General features: G+C 41.2%; 2 protein-coding genes across 2 annotated transcripts; one reads left to right on the top strand and one right to left on the bottom strand.

Moving 5' to 3' along the window:
• Window positions 1-1,171: 1,171 nt before the first annotated feature.
• Window positions 1,172-6,243, bottom strand: LOC117942750 (ataxin-1-like). Its single transcript, XM_034868384.1, has 3 exons — window positions 5,814-6,243; window positions 3,195-4,400; window positions 1,172-1,990 (listed from the first exon to the last, which is right to left on the bottom strand). Exons 2-3 carry the CDS (start codon window positions 4,263-4,265, stop codon window positions 1,631-1,633), a joined length of 1,431 nt encoding a protein of 476 aa, XP_034724275.1. The 5' UTR covers window positions 4,266-4,400; window positions 5,814-6,243; the 3' UTR covers window positions 1,172-1,630.
• Window positions 6,244-9,093: 2,850 nt separating this feature from the next.
• On the top strand, window positions 9,094-23,579 carry LOC117942765 (dysbindin-like). The gene is made up of 4 exons (XM_034868409.1): window positions 9,094-9,352; window positions 22,184-22,336; window positions 22,426-22,569; window positions 22,653-23,579. Exons 1-4 carry the CDS (start codon window positions 9,310-9,312, stop codon window positions 22,910-22,912), a joined length of 600 nt encoding a protein of 199 aa, XP_034724300.1. The 5' UTR covers window positions 9,094-9,309; the 3' UTR covers window positions 22,913-23,579.
• Window positions 23,580-24,383: the final 804 nt, after the last annotated feature.

The following is a 24,383-nucleotide window of genomic DNA, read 5'->3' as shown; positions in this document are numbered from 1 at the left end:
TAAAGTAGAACCTTTTGGGCGGAATGAGCAAAGGTACGTTTGGAGAAGAAATGGCACAGAATTTAATGAAAAGAACCTCTGTCCATCTATTAAGCATGGTGGTGGATCAATCATGCTTTGGGGTTGTATTGCAGCCAGTGGCACAGGGATCATTTCAAGAGTAAAAATAGATTCAATACAATTTCAGCAAATTCCGGACGCTAACTTGATGCCATCTGTGAAAAAGCTGAAGTTAAAGAGAGGATGGCTTCTACAAATGGATAATGATCCTATACACACCACAAAATCCACAGTGGATTATATCAAGAGGCATATACTGAAGGTTTTGCCATGGCCTTCACAATCTCCTGACTTCAATATAATTGAAAATCTATGGATAGACCTTTAAAAGAGCAGTGTGTGACATCAGAAATCTCAAAGAACAGGAAGACTTTTGTAAGGACAAATGGGCAAAGATACCTCAAACAAGAATTGAAAGACTCTTGTCTGGCTACAAGAAGTGTTTCCAATCTGTGATAATTTCGAAAGGGGACAGTACAAGGTTTCAACTCTGCAGGGTGCCCAAACTTTTGCAGACACAATTTTTTTGTTTTCTGTTATTTAGAAAGTGTAAATGACGGAAGTTAAACTAACTTTTTGTGACATATTATACAAATGTGTAACCTGTCATTTGATGCCTTTTGGAGATTTTCTGTCTTTTCTTGGCTTCTTTGTGCACATTATTGCATATTTTTACCTGGGGTGCTCAAACGTTTGAGCCCCACTGCATACTCAGGAGGAAACCACGTTTTGGTGCTCACATATAGCACTAAAAACCAATCACATATTGTGCTTTTAAAGTACTTTAACGGGACAAGCATCTCCACTCTTGACAATGGAACAGACATTTTAAAAAGGGCCTTCAGTACAAAAGCAAAGCAGTTATATACTGTAACAACCAGGCAAATAAAGGCATTCACACTGACATTCACCAAAAAGCTCAGAGCTCCCAGTAGTAGAATATTACAACACAGCCCACACACAAACACACAATTATATATATCTGTCACCTTGAATATAAAATAGAGGTAGAAGCGTAAAACGTAATCCTAATGATGCAATCAAAAGTGGTCAATGTGAAAGTTAACGCTCAAACATTTCAAAAAATGATCATTTTATAATCATAAAGACGTCTCACATAATGCAGAAGAGCTATATCTATAAACAATATGATCAGCAGTCAAGGACCTGACGGGGTATTGTTTCTGTGCTTTTCAAAGAACGTGGGCCGATTTTGTCAGAACTGCTTGAAAAAATGTGAACCCTTGCTTTACAACTTCCCCAGATCTTCCTCAGATTCACTGTCACAGAAGCAACTCCCTGTGGCAGATATGTAATGTTTAACTCAACTCACATAGTCAGTGTTTAATCCCTAACTTACCTTAAAAAATATGCAAATTTAAGTTTACCTTTGGGGGAATCCTGAGAGTTCATCCTGTCTATCCTCTTTTACTCTTTAGATAAAACTGAAAAAACAACAGTCAAGCACAGAAATATAATTCAGGAGGTAGAAAGACAGCAGATATAGGCTGACAATAGCGGAGTTTAAAAGCGATTGACATGCTTTCTGTCCTCACAGCAACCCTCATCACTACATGCAGTTACTAATTGTACCTCTCATCTCAGGGGCCGAACAGTGTCTCCTGCGGACTGCCCCTGCCTCCTTCTTCTGCCCCCCTGTTTGTCGCTGTGGCCCTAGGGGAATCTGGGGTTGTTGTGCCTTTAAAGACTCACACCCTCCCTCTGACTTACTGGGTGAGGTTTTTGGCTCCAAGTTCGCTGACGCTGGAGGCTGGGGGGCTGAGATAGGGGTTAGAGCCAGGCAGACGTCCCCCACACTGAGCTGGCGGCAATGCAGGCCACAGAGACGGGCGGTCCTCTGAGGACTGCAGGAGGACCAACCTCTCCCACGCACAAAGAAGGGGTACTCCACATAGACATCCACCAACTCCTGGAGGAGGATGACACATGTGTACGGGTAGATTAGACACCAAAATGCAGCATACATACTTGTTCACTAGGGGGTGCTACTCTTCCAGTTTGAAGAACTTTAAAAAAAGAAGTACTCATCTGAAGCATGCAATAAATTCAGTAGAGAACTTTGATGATTGAGGCTTGTAACGATGAGCTATTTGCACAGTTAACACCATTACCCCTGACCTATAACTGAGTGGTTGATATCATTTTACCACATGCCAAACACAAAGATATGTTAAGGTCTTGACATAATGATTAAATATAGCTATTTTGGTAATTTTACTTGAAATGAAAGCCCCTTTGAGTCAAATTGTTTTGATGTTATTATAAAACGTGTCAAATTACCTGTCTTCTGATACTTTGTAGATACTCTTATGATAAGCTTTGTTTGTAGAAAAATAAACCAATCCTAACAAAATCTGAGTGGTGGTCCGCATTACTGTCTGTCACTGTTTTTTTTTTAAGTACTAAGATTGTGGGCATCACCATTCTCATTTCTACCAAAGACATTCAACTTTGACAGGATCACAAACATGTAGTGTCAGTTTTTACAAAGGATGCTTTATTTCCCAAAACAGCTGGATGGACACTGTAGAATGTTACTGAAACCAAACAAGGGGAGTTGGGGACTATTTTCAGCTGTTGATTATTACACATTTTGCGTGCTAGTATTTTATGGCACCAATACGGTGTAAATTGGAGTGTCCATTTTCATTGTTGTTTAGTTCAACGGTGTGGCAAATTTATATATTTTAATAGTTTTTGGACAATAGAGCTCTATAGCACAGAGCAGAGGAATAAGATACGTCAGGCTTTGGCTACACAGACAATACTTGTAAGCAGGATTCTTTGTTGATTTTGGTATTTTCATTTTGTTTAAGTTTACATTTTTTTACAATTGATAAATGAAACACCTCACCAGCCCTATTCTTTAACATGTCATAGTAAAGACTAAAATCATTTTCTCATTAAGAATTTTAGAAGATTTAAGAATTCTTAGATTGTATCTTAAGTTCTTTTAAACAGTCGTATTTGAATGTCAAGTTCACATGTTGTACCGCATCTCTCATGTTATCTGAGTGCAACATTTGGTCAATAAAATGCGTAAGAAAAAAAATGCCAGCTACATGTGAAGGGTCTGTTGTGAATGTAAATACTACAATGTGATTTTCCTTTACCTGGGACGGCTGGTCGTGAAGCAGGATAAGGAGCCGCGAAATGGAGGCGAAGGAGGCCGAAGGAGAGATGCTTTGCACCGTGCAGCAGCTCAGGCGCAGGTCTGGACAGGCCAGTGATCCCAGCAGGAAGTCTTCCGTCTGCAGGTGTTCCACCCTCCTCAGCCGCCCGTCTCTGAGCTCAATCAGAGAGCCTGCCACAAAGTGAGGAAGCAGCCAGGGAAAGTGGTTAGGCGAGGAAGAGGAGGAAGAAGCCTGCTCAGAAGAGGGCAGAGCAGGAGATCTTGATGCGTCCTCCTTCATGGAGGTGTATGTGTTGCTTGAGCTGTCGTCAGGGGAAACCTTTATGAAGGAATGTCCAGAAGTGGGATGTTTCAGACCCTTTGCTGATTTGTGCGACACATCATATTGCATTTTAAGGTCCTCATGCAAAGAGTGAGGTAGGAATGTGCTCAGTGATGGAGGACTTGCTTGTTCAACCCTGGGAAAATGCTCAGCTTTTATGTCTCTTCTCTTCACATATGGTCCTTTATTCCTCACATTGCTCTGCCTCTCTGCGTTTAAACTCTTGTCCCTTAATGTCTTGAGCTGCTCCGAGCTGTACCCTCCACCCACCCTTTGGAAACCATCCGTGACCAAGGAGACTGGGCTGAATCTGGAGGGATGGTATGGATGGCCCAGTCGGAGTGAGGGTGTGTCGGACAAGTGGCTGTTGTGCTGATAGTAGTGAGAAAAAGCCCATAAAGGATGTGGGGGGTTGAACTCTCTCCACTCTGCCAGGCCATGATGATCCCTGAATGCAGAGAGGTTGTGAGGTTTGGCAGGTTTGGCAGATGAGTGAGTATGCATCCAGGGCTGGTACAGTGCAGGAACCCGTCTTGGTACGGGCTGGAAAGGGCCTGTGTGCTTTGTTTTAAACTCACTGTGGTTCTTGTATGGGTAGGGTGCCTTGAATGTTGCAGCATCACAGTGCTGCTGCTGCTGCTGTGGTGGTGAGCTCGGTCTTTGGTCCCTCTTTTTGAGTGGGAGTCTTTCCCTGTCCGGGACTAGAGCTGGGTTTGGTGTGAAGCTCATTGGCTCACGCTGCCTGTTACTCAAAATGGCACTGCATGCCCTCCTGCAGAAGTTGAGGAGGTGTTGTGGTCATGTGACACAGACTACGTTCTCTTGGCAATCGCTGCGGAGAGTTAGGTCCAAGGCCGTCACAATCTAAGAAGAAACAAATATCGGTGCACTTAATATCCTTGCAAACAAGGCCTCAAGCGGGAGAAAATCAATTTAATTTCTGTTCTCTCTTTCTCTGTATGTCACTTTCTCTCTCTCTTGATAAATGGCATGACTTTCTCAACGCTAACCACCAACTGCCATGCTGAAGGGGTTTAGTTTGATGGACAACTCCTTTGTGAAAAAAAAAAAGTTACTATGGTTACAAAGTGTGGCTGTGAAAGAACGGGCATATAACAATGCAACATTTGGGGGTGTTACATTAGAGGTTAGATTTCATCACAAGATTGATAGATGATATAATTTAATCCAGTTTTCATGGTGACATTTTCCAGTTGAAACAAAGGCAAGTGTGTGTATTCGATGACTAAATACAATAAGTAAATCAAGCTACCCCATCATCATCCTCATATGCATGCACAATAGTAAATAACTTCATAAAGGGGGACTAATATAAGCACCTTGTGGCTACACACACAAACACACACACAAACACACACACACACACGCATGCATGCACGCTGGCACGCAGGGACTGACGCATGCACACACGCACGCACGTACACACACACAGACAGTTTCTGACCCATCCAATGACTGCAGACACATTACAGTATTTAAACAAAGTAATGCAGGTAAGTAAAGAGCAGTGCAGGAGTTTTACAGCCTGTCAATGCAAAGCTCATCTCAATGCCCTGTATTATGTCATCATCATAGCTGAGCACAGCCGCTGAATGGACCTCTTTCACTATGCTCAAAAGGCATGTCTCTGATATGAGCTGTTGTGTGTGTGCATGTGTGTGTGGGATCAGACAACACCCTCACACTGACATTCCTGTGCCAGCACTGAGCATTACACCATGACACATGTATAGATAAGTATTTGTCATCTAAGTGCCTGCAGTAAAAATGTAAATTCATTCAAAAGGCATCGAGGTTCGAAGGCTGCTTACTCACAGTAAACTGACACACAGGTGTGATTAAATCATAACGCCAACAGGCCATCACTGGGGTGTTATCCAGGCAGAAGAACCATATAGGGTGATCAGTTTGCCACAGTTTGCTATTCAAAAATAAAATGTATACACAGCAGTGGTTAACATGTTTTTTTTGGTGCCATCATGATAATGATAATCTGCGAGGAGGACAGGATAATTTGCATATCAGTAGTGACTATCGGCTTAATGTTTCTATCTATGGAGCTGTAGCGCAACACAACCAAATGTAACCTCTGGTGCTGAATCCCACAGACCACAAAGAGTTCCTCAAACATGCATTCAGAATGAAACTAATACTTATATTGGCTGGCTCTCTTGGCAGACGTAAAGACAAGAACATACCACAGACATCTAGACAAAGTGGATTTAAGAGAAGCTTCATATTTGGAGATTTACTTACTCGTTCTGCCATCCATCCATCCATCTGTCCCTCTGTTTGACCCATCGTCACAAAGCGTGTCCATCCATGTTCACAGACGCTCCACTTGCACTTGTGTGAGCAGAATGATCAGAAGCATCCAGACAAGCTCAACAGACTGTCTATCAGACACGCTCTCTCCTCCCTTTCTCTTCCCCCCCCTCTCTCTCTTCCCTCCTACTTGCTCTTACATTTTTACACTCCCACTCTACTCAGTCAGACCTGTTAACCTTTCTCAGACAAATTTGATGTCTCTCCCTCTCCCTCTCTTACTTTCTTTCTCTCTCTCTCAATCTCTCACATCTGAACTTGTCCACCCTGTGTTTGCTGCTGAGTAGCACTCTCCGCCTCTCTTCCTTTTGTAATCACACTTCTCTCCTTCCTCTCTCCATATTCCACACACTCTCCTTTGCTCCATAGCTCTCTGTTGTTGGGTGTATAATTAGACATGAGACTGCTGTGCAACTCCTCAGCTGATGGTAGGCGTATAAATGCCTGATGGCTTTGGCGCTTTGCCTGGTGTAGTGAGGGCGGGAAACCGTTGCTTTAGACTACAGCGTGGACACACACAAGAAAAGAAAAGGGGTGATTGCAGGACAGAAATCTTGCTTTCACATCTGGCACATTTGATAGCAAGTAGCCCTCACTGATAATTTCTCACCTCAGTGGGAAGACTAGTAATGTTTTATTCTAAATGAGTGAGACGCCAAACCGATGCCTACTTTTAAATGGCCAGTAGTTGCTTTTCAAGCAAAGTGTTCAAAGGTCAACATTAAGCACTAAAGGTAACCCGCTGCAGAAAAAGAGGTCCTTTTCTGGATGCGCAGACATAAACCGGCGACCCCCCTCACCAACGCCCTGCTGCCTGCTTGCTTTCTATTCATGTTTCCTCTCTTTCTTCTAGCTTGCTATCCTTTTCTGTTATTGTGTAATTCCTATTCTCCAGTAACAGTATTCCTCTACTCCACAGAATCTTAAACCACACTCATGCATGCTCATACTCATACTTTATTGTACACATCTCCCCACACAGTTTGATACACAAACCCAAATCAGTTATCTGAATTGCCTGTGTTACTTTTATTTCATTTTAAAACACAAGAAAAAGAGGACTTGGCTTTTGCTTGATAGCTGCTTTAGCAGCCCGATTCTCAGCTATTGATTTTGCACGGCCTCAGCAGGTGAACCCCCAGTCATGAGAACGCCCACGCGTAATCTAGTTTGAGGTGGAGAGGATTTCTCACTTTGAGTCACATCGTGCTTTCTCTGCCCACTCTCTGTCTCTCTCTTTCTGTTTTCTCTCTGTCTTTTTTGTTCTCAGATGTGCACGCACACACACACACACACACACACACACACACACACACACACACACACACACACACACACACACACACACACACACACAAACAGGAGAAATTTCACAGCATATTTAGGCTAAGCTACCACAACCACTGCCATTTGCAGAGTGTGTTTATATTGATAGAAATCGCCAGTCACTCCCACCACTTCCCAACTGCTGCAGTCTGTATTTGAAGTTTCACTTTTCAACTTGGCGCAGATGGCAAGTGTGAGTTTCAGTAGTGAAAGTTTCCGTGCTTAGACAAATAAGCAAATTAATTATGAGCGGATGATGAACAAGTTTGTTCACTTTGTGCTATTTGTTGCACACAGATTCTAATAAATAACACCAGCATCTTTTCCTGCCTGCAGTGGAGGCAAGGCACCCTTATAAAAAAGCTTGTCTCAAATGCAAATGTAGTGTTATGGAAAAAAAAGGCAATGATGTAATGATGCGTTGTAAAGCCTCTGCATGCAAACATTGTGTAATCAGCAAGTTTAGAAGAACTGGACTAGTCATCTGTTGTCCACTAGATGGTGTTGAGGACACACAGACTATCAGATATTGTTCTGTGGTCTGACAGTACATTTTGATTTAATGTAAATATAATCTGTTTTTTCTCATCATTTTTTAGGAAAGTTTTCAACAACCAAATCTGAGTATTGTTTGGTTGCTTTTAGTGTTTTATGATTTATCAATGATTCATTTTTTTATGACAGGAAATGACCTTGCTAGCATGTCATTCTCCTTTCATTATTCTCCCTTCATTGGAATCATCAGAACCTTCAGAATTAGAATACTTTAAAATTTTCCCAGAGGGAATCAATACAGTATTCTGATTCTGATTCTGATTCTGATTCTGATGACTGGGGATATTGCAGCACACTATCACCACCTTAAACCTTCGAGGCCATCATAGCACCCCTACCTTATAAGGTATAGTTTCATTGGTTTAAACTATAGTTTGTTTACACCAATGATGAGAAATGACTTAATAAGAAACACATATACATTTCTACACCAAAGAAAATGATTACTGACAAAAGTAACAAGAATGAGAAATGTGAAAATGGGCCACTGCCAATATTTTTTAAATATAGATTCTTCTGCTGATTATTTTCTCAATTAATTGATTATTGTTTGGTCTGTAAAAAAAAAATCAAACATGTCCATCACAGATTCCCCATGGTCTAATATGATATCTGTTAATGTCTTGTTTTGTTAAGCCAACAGCAGTAATTTACGGGGATCTAAAACCTAGTAAAACCCCTTACTGGAGCAAGCTGGAAGCAGAGACTGCTCGGCCGATGTAGCTTCTCTCAGTTGACTGATGGATTCATTCATGATGGTTTCAGCTCTAACTGAAATGAGTAGATCTTTCTACAAATGTGTCCTTTAGTATTAAAAACTTTAGCTGCAGGCTCATTTTTTTTTTTGCTTTCAATGTTTGGACATAAAATCTATTTTGATATTTGTTTCAACAGCTTGTCGCACATTGTCCAAATACGAATTTGTTCAGAATCCAATAATCTGCATGGAAAAAAGGTTCTTTGTTAAGAGGAGACCTTAAAAAGTCTTTAAATTGTTCAGGAGCAATGTTCCAATTATTACTTAAACCATTACAATAATTTAAGGGATTTTGTTGTCTGTGAATTTACATTTGTTGACATCGCTTGACCCTGACACAGAAGAGAGTGTTTATAAATCTGCAATAGAAATGAGAGACAGGGAACAAGAGAAGGAGAGGGATGGAGGGGTTGGAAAAGGACCAATATAACATAAGCATGTGACTGTCTCTCCTTGGTATTTTCCACTCTGTTACATAAAATCCCTCCTTCCCTCTTCTCCATCCCTTTCTCGGTCTCCCTCAGCTCCTCCCCCCTCAATGTCATTGGTCAGCTGGTCGGCTCCACAAAGCCACAAACTTATTCTCGTCTCATCCAAGTGGCTCCGAGTCCACTGAGGCAAAGAGGGGAAGCGGGGAAGGAGAGCAGCAGTGTGACAGCCAGCATCAGTCACATTGGAGCAGCCCGAGTGAGCAGAGGAGGTGGGAGATGATTGGCAGCCCCTCTGCTGCTGAACTCTTCCTGATGATCTCTGATTGATTCTCTCTGTTCTCTACGACTCCTCAGCAACATGAACTCCTCATCAGCCAACCTTCACAGCAAATGCCTGCCCTGTGAGTCATTTTTAAAACTTCTAAAGCTTTTGCAGAAAATGTTCTTTTCAGTTTGGGGGGATATTTAGAGATGTAGCCGCTGGTTTGCTCCATTAACTCAGTCTTTATGTGTTAGATGTAGAGCAGGACTTTAGAGGGGAGTAAATTATTCTCCGTATTTGGCTGTCAGAAGTACAGCACACACACACACACAGATTGATCATATAAGGCAAAGAGCCTTTAGCTGTAATGCAAGCCTTTTTCCATTTCACGTATCACCTTTTACATGAAATTTGGTATCCATATGTATATATATATATATATACAATATATAGAATAAATGTCTAATTGGTGTGAAATGAATGGCAAGAAAATCAGGTTCTATTATATGTGTGTGTGTGTGTGTGTGTGTGTGTGTGTGTGTGTGTGTGTGTGTGTGTGTGTGTGTGTGTGTGTGTGTGTTGTGTGTGTGTGTGTGTGTGTGTGTGTGTCACTGTGTTAAGTAGCTGCTGTTGTGTTGATGTTTCCTGACATGACTGGTCCAAGTGCTGCGTCAGACAAAAAATCAGACAGGAATGTTGAATCATCACCCTGAGTAATGTCCTCTAATACCAACACTGTCTTTGCACTGGAACAGTGATGCATTCCATACACACACACACACACACACACACACACACACACACACACACACACACACACGCAGATCTCATGAGGGTTGACTACAGCTTGTTTCACAAACACAACAACCCAGGTAGGAGACACAGAGCTGACATTGAATTAGTCCCATTGAGGTCAGTTTGTGATTTCATGAACCTGTTAAGGATCAGGGCTAAGGTTCCAGAGAAAACATCTTCCATCTGTTGCTGTTCCCATGGCCCCTGTGCCTCTATAGTCCGATCTGTCATGTTTTGATTATTGTGGGAACGTGCCAGAGAGTGGCACATTGGTATGCTGTGATGTGGAGGACTGGCCAGCTGTTGAGACCATGTTACAGACAGCAGGCTACTGGGTGAAGAAGGAATTGTTTCTCCATGTATTCTTAGCTCAGTCCCCTTGGACATGGCCCAGATAGGACTGAGGAGTGGATTCTGTTTAATGAGCAAATTAGAGTGGTAAAAATATGTCTGTATCTTTAACTGATCACACTCTGAGGGATAAGTACAGCATGTATTCCTGCTCTGCTGCTCTGCCATCTAGTCACTGGAGCTTAAAGTCTGAGCTAGAGGGGATGATGAGAACACGCTGAAGAAGAGGAACCTGTGGGTGTTTTCTTTTACCTCCTTTACCCCCCATCTCTTCTGAATAGGTTTTGCTTAGCCAGACCCTCCTCCAAAGCTTACTGAAGGAGGGTCTGGCTACTTCACATAGCATTTGGGGACTAGGAGTCTAGCTAGCTGTCTCAATTTGCCACGCATAGATCTGAGGAGCAGTCTACATCAGTCCACATTCACCAAATCTAACATTCCAATATTAAGAAAGCAGAAGAAAATGGATGATCATGAAGGTTTGTCACAAGGGACCCCGTTCACATTACATAGTCATTTTAATCATTTTTATTAGAAAAATATGAATAATTGCAACTTTACTTGTGACTACTTTTACAACCAACTAAAAAAATGAAGATTATTTGATTAAATGTTACTCCGGGCAGTGTGGAGAAGGCTTTGAAACAGAGTTTAGAAATGAAAAATTTGAGACAATATAGTTGAACAGTAGTCTGGTTGCAGACCTCTAAATCACTGCTCATATCTGCAATTATTTCATCAATTGAAAGGTCTGGTGTTGTGCTTAAGTGGGATCAATATAGAAACATCATCTTTCTATGAAAGAGCCAGAAAAAAAGGCAACACAAAAATGAAGCGTGGATTAAATTAACACATCAGTAAGGTTGTTGTAAATTGATTTGATTTGGGTTGAACCAGGGGGGATTTCTCTCCCAGTCAGTCAAGCGTAGACAGGGCTGGGTATGGTTCAAAAATATTTTCTACCGGTACAAGTACCGGTACCAATACTGTGACTAAAATACAGGCTCCCCAACAACACTTTTTTCGATACCAAATTTATAAAACAAAAGGGAATTACAACATAACACAGCTCCTACTACATGAGCCCCATCTCTGTGTGTAACGTAGAGTTTTTCCTGCATGTCTCTATGCCGTGTAACGTTAGACAGCCAATCACAAACATTTATAGATCTTGGTGGACGCATGCTGCACGCTTCTTGGCTCACTGACACTGATGAGATTTACTTCTTAGGTATTGAACTTGGGTATTGAATGGCGAGGCATTTTTTGATACTTGATACTTTAGAGGCAATTTGGTCGGTGCCAATTCAATACTTAAAAGTATTGAATAAGGTACTAAGTATAGATCATACTTAGTGTTAAAACAATGTAACTTATACATACTGTCACTGTCAGACCGATATATTAACAGAAATGTTTACCTTTTTGGGGAGGACAATTTAGTTGCTGTTGGTAACACTTTGTTATGATCTGTCAGAAACCAGGAACACTAACAGCATCACTGCCTACCTAAGTGACATAAGCAGACATACACAGATTATTATATTACAAACAGTGCCTCTTGACATGTTAGCACTTAATTATATTGGTGTGATTATGCTAAACAGCCTTGTGTGGATGACATAATAATAATAATAATAATAATAATAATAATAATAACAAAAATGACAATGTATACTTTATTAATCCTGCAAGGGGAAATTACAATGTTTTCTCTCTGTTGTTATTACACACATTACACACAGGCCTGAACCACACACATGCTCAGTACTATACATGCGCTAAATGGAGAGATGTCAAAATGAGGGGGCTGCTCATGGAAAGGCCCCCGAGCAGTTGTGCCTTGCTCAAGAGCACCTTGGCAGTGCCCAGGAGGTGAACTGGAACCTCTGCAGCTACCAGTCCACCACCGGACTTTGGTCCAAACCAGTGACCGTCCGGTTCCCAACCCGTCTCCCTGAGCTACTGCCAGCCCGTTCAACAGCCTGAGCTGTGCAGCCATCAGCTCTCACCAGCTCTCAACAAATCCATCTACTCACTGTTCAGCTGAATCCTCCGTGTATAAACAGAGCTAATGCCTCGGGGCATACACTGGGTGTTACACAGAAAGATAGCAGCAACCTATCATGTGAGCACTCTTCCGATGTTGTGGACCTTGTAGCACAAATTCACCTGTTTGCTCTGTTAATGATTTGGAGTTTACTGAGGTGTTGCTGGAAGGAGAACAATTGTATTCATCTTTAAAGCAAAAAAGCAAACAAATCCAATTATTCTTGGAGCTACATTTATCAAATATGAGACCAAATATAATTCCACTGTATGTGGCTTAAAATTGTATAAATTACACACGTTTCTTGAGGTTTGATAACATGAAGTAAAAAGTGTAATCTTTCTGTCCAGTCTGTTTTTGAATAAATCATAGTAAAATAGTGTTACTCTTTCATAGCCGGTGGCATCTGCAGGCCACCCTGCCTCAGCCTCTACGAACAGAGGAGAGATGGCTGAGACACAGTGTTGCGTTTAGGAAAACGTTTCCTACAGTTCTTCCAGCTGAAGTGACTATAGCTTCAAACCTCCCTCACAAACACGGGCAGAGGCAGCTGTTGCAGGAAGAACAGGAACCGTGTGAACGTTGAAGTGATGGAAATGTGAGAAGTAAGCATGTGAGAATTCAATGGGGAAAAAACAGTTTCCCTGTTTGTCTCTTTCTCTAAGACAGAGAGAGCCCTAACCCTGTGTACTCAGTAAACCTTTTTTTTTACTGTATCAAGAGGAACAAACCCATTAACACAAATGTCTTTATTATAGGACTTTGTAACTTTAACCATGATAATTAATACTCCAGGTAGAGAGATTTTATTTGTTGCTTTTTTAATATTAGTTGTCTGACCCCTACATAGATTTGAGCATTATTTGGCTGTTTGGATTGCTTACAAATATTCATTAGTTTTATTCTACTGTCCATTAATAGTTATTCTGGACAACAGGATTTGTAATTGTAGAGAAAAGTACTTTGTCAGCTGGAGAAGCCTATTGTGTTGATCAGACCTCATGACAGTCTGTGGACATCTGGAGGGCAGTGGGACAGGACACTGACCTACAAACAGTCCTATTGTCAGTCTGGGTGTAATCCAGGCCGGAGGGAAGGAAGGAGAGGGTTAACACTGATGTCATTGTTGTCCTGACGGACTGGGCTGATAGAGATTGACACTGCTCAGACCCAGAGAATGCAGCCACACACACACACACACACACACAGCCATAAATAATTTCCTGTCCTTGCAACTTGAGCCCAGTAAATGGCAGCTTTTTGGAGAGTAAAGGGAGCCAAAAATACAATACATGAAGTGCAACACAAAGCCAGTGCATAATCTCCATGGATATTATAATCTATTGTACAGTGTTACAAGCGTGGCCCCTTGTCTGTTTCACTTCAGTTTAAAGCACTATATTTTCTGAGGAATAAGAAAAAGATGCAGAAATGCAATTACTTAACAATAAATCATCTTTCTAATGTTGGTGATGCATTAGGATATTGAATTATATATATATATATATATATATATATATATATATATATATATATATATATATATATATATATATATATATATACAGAATATACATTCTGTATATATTTGCTTCTCTGTTGCTGTTAAAGCAGGATAAAACGTCTACCTGTAGCCCAACATTCGCTCCACAATTCTTCCCAACCACTTAGACAGCATTAATCACTGTAACAGCCCCGGCAAGGAGACTGATTACTAATTATCAGCTGTAGACTATTACATGTTTCTTTTTTTCGATCGTTTAAGCACCATTTTGAAGGTACCGGTTACCGTGTAAGACACACACGTTTCATTTGACTTCATTCTGTTTGAACCATCCTGTTGTTGCTAACCTAAAACACTTTAAGCAATTCTACGTTTCAGTGATTAGAGTACTGTAAATGAAGTACATAGAGAGTGCAAATATACAATAAGTTCACCAAACACTTCTCAAGACCAATGCTGCAGACTGAGGAAAATATGATTTATTTCTCTCTATAAATCAGTCAACATGGAGAATCAAAACAAAATATGTCCCAGTTTTCATGCTACAGTACTACAGTAGTCTCAGTTAGGGGGCGGCTGTGGCTCAGTGGTAGAGCGGTAGCCTGCCAATTGGAAGGTTGGTGGTTCAATCCTTGGAGTCCCTGCAGTCTCATATCGAAGTGTCCTTGGGCAAGACACTGAACCCCGAGTTGCCCCCGACGCCGATGCTGCGCCATCAGAGTGTGAACGTGTGTGAGTGTTTATCTGATGAGCAGGTGGCTCCTTGTACTGCAGCCTCAGGCATAGTGTATGGATGTGTGTGGATGGTTATTGGTTCCTGTGTGATGTAAAAAGCACTTTGAGTAGTTGTTAAGACTAGAAAAGCGCTATATAAATACAGCACATTTACATTTAGTCTGCATAACACTGTTAGCTCAGCAAACAACAGATACACATAAAATACTGTATCCAGCACAGGTTTCATTACACTAAAAACACCAAACAAACAAAAAAGATCTGAAAAAACTGAAAATACAGTTCAGAAAATACTAGACTTACCTGCTGCATTTTAATAGTGCTTAAACCTGATTGGTGTGTCTACAATTAAGCAATTGTGTGTTTCCCAGGTTGGCTCATAGGTGTGGTCATTTGGAATTGCAAGGAAGTGACATCATGATATACTTACTGTGTCTAATGTATACTAATGTGTCTAAAGGGTGTTCAGTGTTTTGCAAATCATTGTGTACTGTTTTGCAAAAGGTATGAGGCTGACAATGTGGTTATAGTGGTGCACATCTGGGCCAATGTTTGGCTCGGGTGTAAGGTTTTGATAATTGTGTCATACTTTTAATTTCAGTGTGTAAGCATACTCTAACAGGCTGCTGCTGTTTATGTCAATGTTCAATGCATTCTCATGAACAGATTGGTATCATACCGTACGAAAATGGCAGGTCACATGACAGTTAAATTTAGCCAACAAAAGGTGACTTTGAGCCGAGTACAGGTCACCGCAAGGTGACACCTGCTATGTTGTGCTGAAAGTTACAGAAGAGACTCTTGGTAAAGACATTCACTTTAACTAATCAAGTGGGAGAGCAGAATTCCTTCTCTCTGTCCGCTCCATACCTATAACCCACACCCTTGGGTTGACTCACGTTTGGCTGACCTCTCTCCCCTCATACTCCTCATAGATTTTTTTAAGACATCCTCCTACTTGTTTTTTTTTAGCCTTTCTGTAAGTGTTCCTCTATTCCCTGATCTTTCCTCCATCTTTATTCCTCCAGCCTTTCTGTGTTGACAGCCACTCCCTCCCTTCTTTTCACCATTTCTTTCTCTTTGTATCTCTCTCTGCCTTGCCGCAGCTGAGAACCCATCTGTGTGAATTAAAATCTCTTTGCTCCCAAAGAAAGTGTCTGGGTGGAAAGGGCACCCAGTCTATTCATAGTGGCCTCAGCCCAAACAAGTGTTACCTCAGAGTTTCCTGCCTGTTTAGAAGTGTTTAGGAGTCAGCGATGTAGGCTGGCTTATTGCCAGCAGGTGACCATGCCTCAACTATTCAATATCCCCCCACAGAATGTGTTTGAGAGGGACAGAGAGGGATAGGAATCGCTACACTAGTACTCAGATATGGATGACCAAAAAATGACTCATTCATCAACTAGAAGGGCACGTCTAGTGCACTCCTCAGCCAAGACCATGCTCTATCTCGCAATGTTGATGAAAGTGAGAAGTAGTCTGTGTGTCTGCATTACGTCTCATTGGAACTACAGACCCCCTACCCAATCTTGCAAACTTGCAGTGGGCGGATATAGCTGGCAGAGAGCCGCAAAGCAAATGCATAAGTGCCGCTCCCCCTGTTACGAGTTTATGGACCACTGAAACAATTTTGGAAACATTATTTTAAGTTACAAAAGGTTCTATAGTATTGCTTTAAATAGATAAATAGAAACGGGAAAAATGCCATTGATATTTATTATTCAATTCTTTCATTGCCACATTTGTTGATTAATTGATGCATTGGCTATTTTTCAGAATTTAAGATGAATAAGTCATTTATTTTGTCCTCCATATGGAGTCTCTTACAGGGAACAGGAGAAAGACCAATGCATTGCCTTATGCTTTGTCTTAGCAGTCTGGTATTAAATCTAATGGCTGAGAGGCAACACATGGAAGTGTGTAGCACCACCACAGCCATTTAAACAGGAATGACCTCATCCATTTGTACAAGGAAACTATACTTATCAGAAAGAAAAAGCCTTGGCTTGGATAAATAGACTCAATTGAGAGTCTTGCAAACTGCTCCACAATCAAAGCAGAGGAGGAAGTGATGCTTCCCACTGGGGCTTTTGTTTTAGCCAGAGCTGTTCCTTCAACCCATGAGTGTAAAAACAACTGGATCATCTGGATAGACAGTTTTCCCTGCTCTGTTCTCCTGTGACCTTCTCTTTACCGTCACAGGGGAGTCTGCCAGTGAGCTCACATATTCACTTAGCACAGTGAGGGGCTAATGGCAGCCTGTGGAGGACATGGAGCCCTCCTCTCCCTTCATTAACCTTCAGATCAATGTGTTGCCTCTGCTGTTTGTGCAGTTGGAAAGAGGCACATGACACGCAGATACCAAATAGATACAGAAAGTGACCTGATTCCTAGCATTTTTTATGTTTCATATATATACAGACAGTTAAGCTTAACACAGTAGAGCAGTGAACTATCTTACTGGCATCATGTTAGTATCAAATTAATTTGCCGTCAGCTGCCGGTCCGCTGAGAAGTCATGACGCAGTTTCCCAGAATTTTGATTATAGCCAAACGTTTTTTTTTTTTTAACTGAAGAAAAGGATGAATTCAACACACATTTCCTGGTTACTGTGATAAAGAATGTGACTCTACTAAACAAATTAAAGGCTGAGTTTAGGTGTATTCACCCTCTGAAACATCCAAAAAGATTTCCTGTAAATGGCATCATGTCTTTAAGGAGTGCAGGCCAGTCCCGTTCCCTTACATCTGAGCCTTTGTCTGGCTCTGAATGGGCTCTTTCTTTCTCTGCCCCCTTTGCGGAGGATCTGGGTTTGTCTTTATGTGGGGAGGCAGAGTGGCAGGGATACATGTCCGGTCCGCTCTGTCTGTCTCTATCTTTCTGTCTGTTCCAGTCATGCTGCATGGCCAGCTGGTTCTGACCCCTGACCTATGACGTTTTCTATCTTTAGTCCCTTAGTGCTAAGCAGGGAAAGAAGCAAGGGGAGACAGAGAGAGTGAGAGAGACAGGCAGGCAGAAAGAAAGTATGTTTCACAGAGAGGAGGATAAACAAAAGAGAGACAGACAGAAAGAAATACAGACAGAGACAAAAAAGAGAGAGACAGAGGGCAAAAAGAAACACAGAAAGGATAGAAAGAGAGACAAAGAAAAATATAGACAGAGACAGACAGAAAGAAGACAAAAAGCAGAAAGACAAGATAGACAAAAAGGGAAAGAAAAGAAAAGAAAAAAAGAGATTAGACAAAGAGAGAAAGACAGAAAGACAAGACAGAAAAATTGACAAAAAGATGGAAAGACAGAAAGAGTGAGACATAAAGAAAAAAGAAAGAAAGAACACCTCTTGAGCAGCCACAGGCCCTTCAGACATCTCGTGGAAACTAAAGACTTTGCCTGTAGCAGACTGGACATGTGATCTCATCAGCAGTGGACATGTTGGCCAGGCTTTTCCCATGTGAGTGGTTGCACTAATCAGAGGTCATCGGAGTCGCCAGGGAAGCCGTATCGATCGAGGTCATTCAATGGAAAAAAGAACTGGATAGGGAAGCAAAATCAATGCGAGGATATACATCTGAAGCTAACCTTTAGCGCTCCACAGGCCTCAACCTTTAAGTAGAAACAAGCAATGCTGTGATCAATCAATGGTTAACTGAGTGGGAAAAACCTCCAGGATAAGCAATTTATGTAGACCTGTAGCCCGCAATGAAATGGATGTTTTTCTTGGTTGCAGCACAGACATGCTAGTTAAGTCCTGTCTGCTCTCCTTTTGAAAGGAAAGAAAAGATTAATCCAGGACAAATCCAGTGTTTTGACATGGCTGGTCACATTAAACAAGATGCTCTTTTCATTTAAGCACACACGTCAGACAGGCAGCTCCTGATTGGGACTGACATCTTGCTTTGTCAGCGCTGCTCTCTTTGTATTCAGAAGACAATAGTGTTCCTTATTGTGTAACGGTGGAAGAATTTAGAGAGCATTCAACAACATTACACATCTAGCCTACATAAAGACAGTAATGCAGCAAAGACATTAAGATGACTGGCATAAGACAAGCAACTTGTAATCATTGACCTCCCATCTCAGAATATCACTTTTCTTACGGAAGATTGCAACTACGGAAGAACAGATGTACCCTTTGATAGGCAACACTGTCAGACAAGGGCGCAGAATAAAAAAGACAATATCTGTGGTTCTCCTGCATTAATACTGATCCTTTTTTCTGTCTTTTCAGTTCAGTTTCTTCTTTCAGTTAAAAAACTGTAACCCTGATTTCAACAAAGAAACAAACTGGAGTCTGCTTTTAAAAGGTGGAGTCAGTGATTCTTATCCAATTAAACAAGTTGTCAAATTTAGCAAACATCTTCTCACATTCCGCTAGCTGTCCATTCTAGGTGTGCTGGAATAAAATCTGGTGTTCACACACTGCCCTGGCTTTCTAAATGGTAAATAAACAAACACACTTCCTGCTACTCTCCCTCTTCCACATCCTCACCCACAAAAAACGGAGCTACAATATGATCGTCATAAAACCTAAATAACATCAGAGATATTACCTTGGCAACTAGGTATAAAAATCTGTACTTGTTTGGGTATTGGATGACAAATATCAACATCATAAAATCTTTCTCCAGCAACACTAACTCCACCTTCCACCTTTCAGAAGAGACAATTAAGGAATCAATCATAATAGTTAAAGTAGAATGCTCAAAGTCCAAGAAAATCAGTCTGATTTCATTAGGATTATCTTATCTTGGTGTTTGGAGACTAAAAATCTATAACAGAAAGCATGTTGTAGTAGTTGTAGACCATGCAGACTAACTGTGGAGTTTGAAAAATATCAGAATTCACCGGCAAGGTAATATATATTCTCGACAAAGACTACCAGCAAAGAGCCTCAAATAAAAATTCCTTTGAGTGGCATTATGTGAATAATATGGTCTAGCGTTTCTGGAACTTAACCCATACCAGGGACTAAAATGGTAATAATCAGAAACCCCAGTCTCTGCTCCACCAACTTTTCCACCAACCGTTGTTATTATTTTCTTTATTTCTAGCAGGGTATCTGAAAGGTACCCCTTTAAAAGAAGATGTGTCCTGCTCTTTAAGGAACTAAAATTAAAGACAACCTGTAGACAGCATTTTTGTCCGTGGCCCAGAAAATAAATATAGTGTTGCTAAGGGATAAAAAGCAGTCGCTCTGCGCACAGAGAGATCGGATCCTGTCTGACAGGTCAGAGTATGGTTTGTCAGATCACTTTATTTATTTTGCTTGCTATAAGAAGACTAACCTGTCAGGTTAAAAAATAAAGAAGCTATTTATACACACTATTGATATCATGATCACTGACCATGTGTCCATTGATCATCAAAAATGTAATTATTATATAGAAGTAATAAAAGCAGCAGTGTGAGCAAAACAAAACAAAACAAGACGTTGGGATGCTTTGTTGACTGTTTGTCTATTACTTCCGCTCCATAACTTCAACAAAACACATATAGTGCCAGTATGGTCACTGTGTCAAGGCAGATTTTTTCAACTGATAACTTTTTGCTGTCAGTATGCTTGTACATGTTTGTGTATTCAGTCTTTGGGGAAGCCGTGTTCTGCACACATACTGTACACCCATAGGTGCTGTCAGGCGTCTCAGCCATGGGGTTTGAGTTGTCCTTCTCTTCTTCCCTCCAAAGCTGTCTGCCTCTCTGATCCCAGAGACAGAGAGGTCCCTGCACCCAGGAGACAGGCTGTCAAACGGGGCAGAGCAGAGCTGCAGTGACAGGTGGGTGTCCTTCTGTCACCACTGATGTGTGCCTGGACACGACTCATGGGGAAAGACTGCGCTGACACAGCACTCTGAGGGCGGCAACTTGTTGCTTTTTGGCAACATCCATATTTTGGGGATTTACAGTGTTTGCATTTTTACCCCTATGACAGCAGTTTTTAAGTTGGCTGTAGTTCATTATGAGATGGGTTGTCTCGATGGGGGTATCTTCAAATTCTCAAAGACAACAGAGAATCCCTGGAATTCCATCATTTCCTGGTACAGTAGAAATCCTAAGCGTTGTACTCTCCATCACCCAGTAGTGTATTTCACAGTGTTACTGTGATTGCTGCTCTCAACACAGGCTAGATGATTGTAACATTATTTCTATGACTTAAAAGCCTTATCCAATTATCTTAATCCTTGCCCACAGGTTGTAATAGCTCCTAAAAACTCCAACATTACTCTAATGACTCATGCAACATATTGAGTAGAGGGGGAAATTAGAATAGAAAAACACTTTATAATAAAAGGCAGCAAGAGTAGATGCTGAAAGATGTAAAATTGATTTTTCTGTAAAATTAATTGAAAGCAACACTTGACTTTCTTACTTCTCAAATATGTATCTGTAAGGTACCTATGAAGCTACAGCCAGGACACATTAGCTTAGCAACAGGGTGAAATGAGGAGCTGCAGCAATGTGGAGTATGACAAATACACAGTGTTTTTTGGAAAAGTAAAACACATAAACCTATTCAGGTACAACTTCTAAATACAATTATGAACCTAAAAATGTTGCATAATATGAACTCTTTAACATCGATATATTGCAGCCCTATGCTATAACTCATGTGCAATCGTACACGTTGTTGAGTAGGGAGCTTTAGAGTTGCTGTTGAGCAGATTGTGTAACCAGTAGACAGAACCAGTCTTGCTATTTCCCTTTCTATATACTACAATATACACCTCTATATGTTGTTTTTCTTCAGTTTTGCAGATATTGTTGGCATTGACGTTGTCTCCTCAGTCTCAATTTAAGTGCTGTTTTCTTCTCAGTGGAAGGCCACAGCACTTACAGTCTCATTTACAGTCCTGCATTTCCTCTCTCCTCATTGCTGCAGCAGTTCACCCCTCCACTCTTGCACTTTGGACTTGCACTCAGCTTTATTGCAATGATGCTGATGAGGGGGAAAATGGGATCTCATGGTATTTCAAACAGGATTAACTCAGTAAAGAACCTGTCAGCTTGCTTTGCAAATCAATCTGCGGCTCTGTGGACATTTAGTAAATGTGCAACCCTGGACAGCATGGGTGTTTGGAGAGCTTGTTTCAGAGGTATTCTGATTAAAACACAGTTTTTTTTACCAGAAAAAGCAGTGAGTCAGATCATAATCCATAGGAATGAAAGTCCAGTGGAAAATGGAAACAGATGATCAACAATATCTTTTAACAGTTTTGATATACAGTATGTGATTGACTTTTCATTACCTCTCCTTAAGTCCATAACAAAAGGTTCCACATACTCATTTCTTTCACTCACAGCTCAATGTCTCCCCCTTCTGGCTACCAACATTTGCCCCTTGTGACTGTAAAATGGATCTGGAATTATTAGTCAACCCTTAACACCCGGTGATATCACTGACTAGCACACCTACCTCAAGAGCAGAGGTACTAGTCTGTTAAATCCCCTTGTATTGTTTTTACATTCTGTATCAGGTATAAATCTTTACCTGAGCTGGTATCTAACTTTCTGTCCTTCCTATTTTTCTGATTGGCAGCGGAGACCGAGCGTAGCCAGAGGCTCCCAGATGTGGACGTGGCACAGCAGTTAAAGTTGAGAGAGAGACAACGTTTCTTTGAGGAGGTCTTCCAGCATGATGTGGATGTCTACCTGTCCTCGGCACATCTTTGTATCCGAGACTATAAGAGACGTGAGTTGGACTGGTGGCATTTCTGTAAACCCATGCACAAATTCACGTTCATATATTCACATTATTTCATCGCTTCCCCTCTCCTGCAGCTCCAATAGGCAGCGTCTCGTCCATGGAGGTGAATGTGGACTTGCTGGAGCAGATGGATCGGATTGACATCTCTGACCAGGAGGCCTTGGATGTCTTCTACAGCTCTGGGGGAGAAGAGGGGGTGCTGACCTCCCCACTGCCAGGTATGGAAAGCACAAACAGAGCAGAGATTACAAGGGACACTGCACAGTTACATCCCTAACAACATTTTGTATCTGACTCACAGTGCACGAAAACAATAACAACGATGAAGTCATCAGCAACGGACTCTTTCGACATGTCCTTGAGGGTCTTGATGCCAAATCCCGCATGTCCTCCACATCTTCAAACTCCTCCTCTGACAGCCAAACCACCAACGCCAACGGAAGAGACACCCCCGTAGTCAGGTCAGACGATGAGGAAACACACACCAGCACAGTCAAGAGAAGAGCCATGCCTCCAGAGACAGAGATGGTGAAAAGTCAGACTCCATCATCGTCTTCGTAGAACACCCCCACTCCACAATAGATCCCCGTAGGGGGTGAAAAGTGAACTGCCAGCTACTGAAAGAGGCCTCTCACCTGCAACTGTCTACCATGCACTAGCTCTTGTCACTGATTTGAACGTTTGCATTTGGGTTGGGTTCTCTGTGTGTCTTGAAGGTGCAGACCATGAACTGTAAACAGAGATTTCCTATGTATTTGCATCGGTTTCCATTCATGTTTTGGTATGTTCTAAAAAAGAGATGTGTTCCCATTTCTCCCTACATCTGAACCGTTGAAAAATGAATTTTGTACAGTATTAACCTACGGACAGTAACGCGGGAATGATAATGTGACGATTTGATGTCAATTTGACAATAGAAGGCTTCATACTATTAATTGTCCTATTTTTGAAAACGCAAATTGCTTTTCTAGTTGCAATTTTAAATGAATCTCTAACAAGATTTCTTTGTTTTAACAATAAAGGAAGAGAGGAAAAAAAAAAAAAGTCATGTTTCTAAGAGTCAACAAAAGATTACCTGGTTATTTTATTTAAAAGAATGTGAAGTGCTTATCTGCCTCCATGGAGGCTAAATGACGCTACAACCACAACCTGTTGGGCAGCAATTTCAATGTGCTGACATGAAATGTATGTTGAAGCACAAGAATCAAATATAGAGAAAGTGAAAAGACATCGTCAGTCTTTTTGTAAGATTGTTCAGCAAACAAGGCACTTTGTGTCCCGCTGCAATCATTTCTTAAGAAGTGACGTGTTGAGGGTAATAGATTGAATATTGGCAGAACGAACACACACACTATTTTATTGCAATATCAGGAAAAACTAAAGAAAACAATTTAATTGTGTGATTATTTCTTTTCACAGTGCATGCCAGTCCACACAAAAGAGAGTGAGAGTGCGACTCTTGATTAATCCCAAAGGGAAACTGTCGAAACCGCTGAAGCACTGCCTCTGGTGCTATAGGACCTTACTGTGTGAGGAACTGATACATTATCTTTAGTTAGTATCAGAGTATACTGTAATATGTACAATTCTGATAACTCACTGCAAGTTGAATTTTGTCATCTCCATCACAGTGACAGTTCTAATGGCAGCCATGACCCACCAAAAAAGAAAGAAGTTCCCTTTGCAGACCAGTGATTGCACCGGAGAAACCCTCATCACAAGAGACTACAAGGTCACTGCTTAGAATTAGCAAACCAGTGACAGTTCCAGATGTCTCCTACTGCCAATTCAAGTAACTTTCCTTTTTATTCACCTGACAGTGCCCACTAATTAAATAAACCACAACCCATCTAATTTGCAAAATCTGCATGATGGAATGCAACAGGAAGTTTCAACAAGGTGTAAATATGGACAAACTTGTCTTCCACTTGTTAAGCTGCAAAACTTCAACTAGACTTTCACAAGCAAAGTTGCACGTTTTCCCTCACATACTTTAAATACATGGCTTGTAAAACTAAGACTACTATTTTGC

Source organism: Etheostoma cragini, chromosome 4, assembly GCF_013103735.1.
Source record: "Etheostoma cragini isolate CJK2018 chromosome 4, CSU_Ecrag_1.0, whole genome shotgun sequence".
Classification (NCBI taxonomy): domain Eukaryota; kingdom Metazoa; phylum Chordata; class Actinopteri; order Perciformes; family Percidae; genus Etheostoma; species Etheostoma cragini.
This window is presented reverse-complemented; position numbering and strand designations above follow the sequence as displayed.

Excerpts from the sequence above, each read along its gene's own strand:
- LOC117942765 (XM_034868409.1), top strand. The coding sequence starts at position 9,310 with ATGAACTCCTCATCAGCCAACCTTCACAGCAAATGCCTGCCCT. Across the intron at positions 9,353-22,183 it reads TCACAGCAAATGCCTGCCCT|CGGAGACCGAGCGTAGCCAG; the intron begins GTGAGTCATTTT and ends TCTGATTGGCAG. Across the intron at positions 22,570-22,652 it reads GCTGACCTCCCCACTGCCAG|TGCACGAAAACAATAACAAC; the intron begins GTATGGAAAGCA and ends TCTGACTCACAG.
- LOC117942750 (XM_034868384.1), bottom strand. The coding sequence starts at position 4,265 with ATGAGCTTCACACCAAACCCAGCTCTAGTCCCGGACAGGGAAAGACTC. Across the intron at positions 1,991-3,194 it reads TTCACGACCAGCCGTCCCAG|GAGTTGGTGGATGTCTATGT; the intron begins GTAAAGGAAAAT and ends ATCCTCCTCCAG.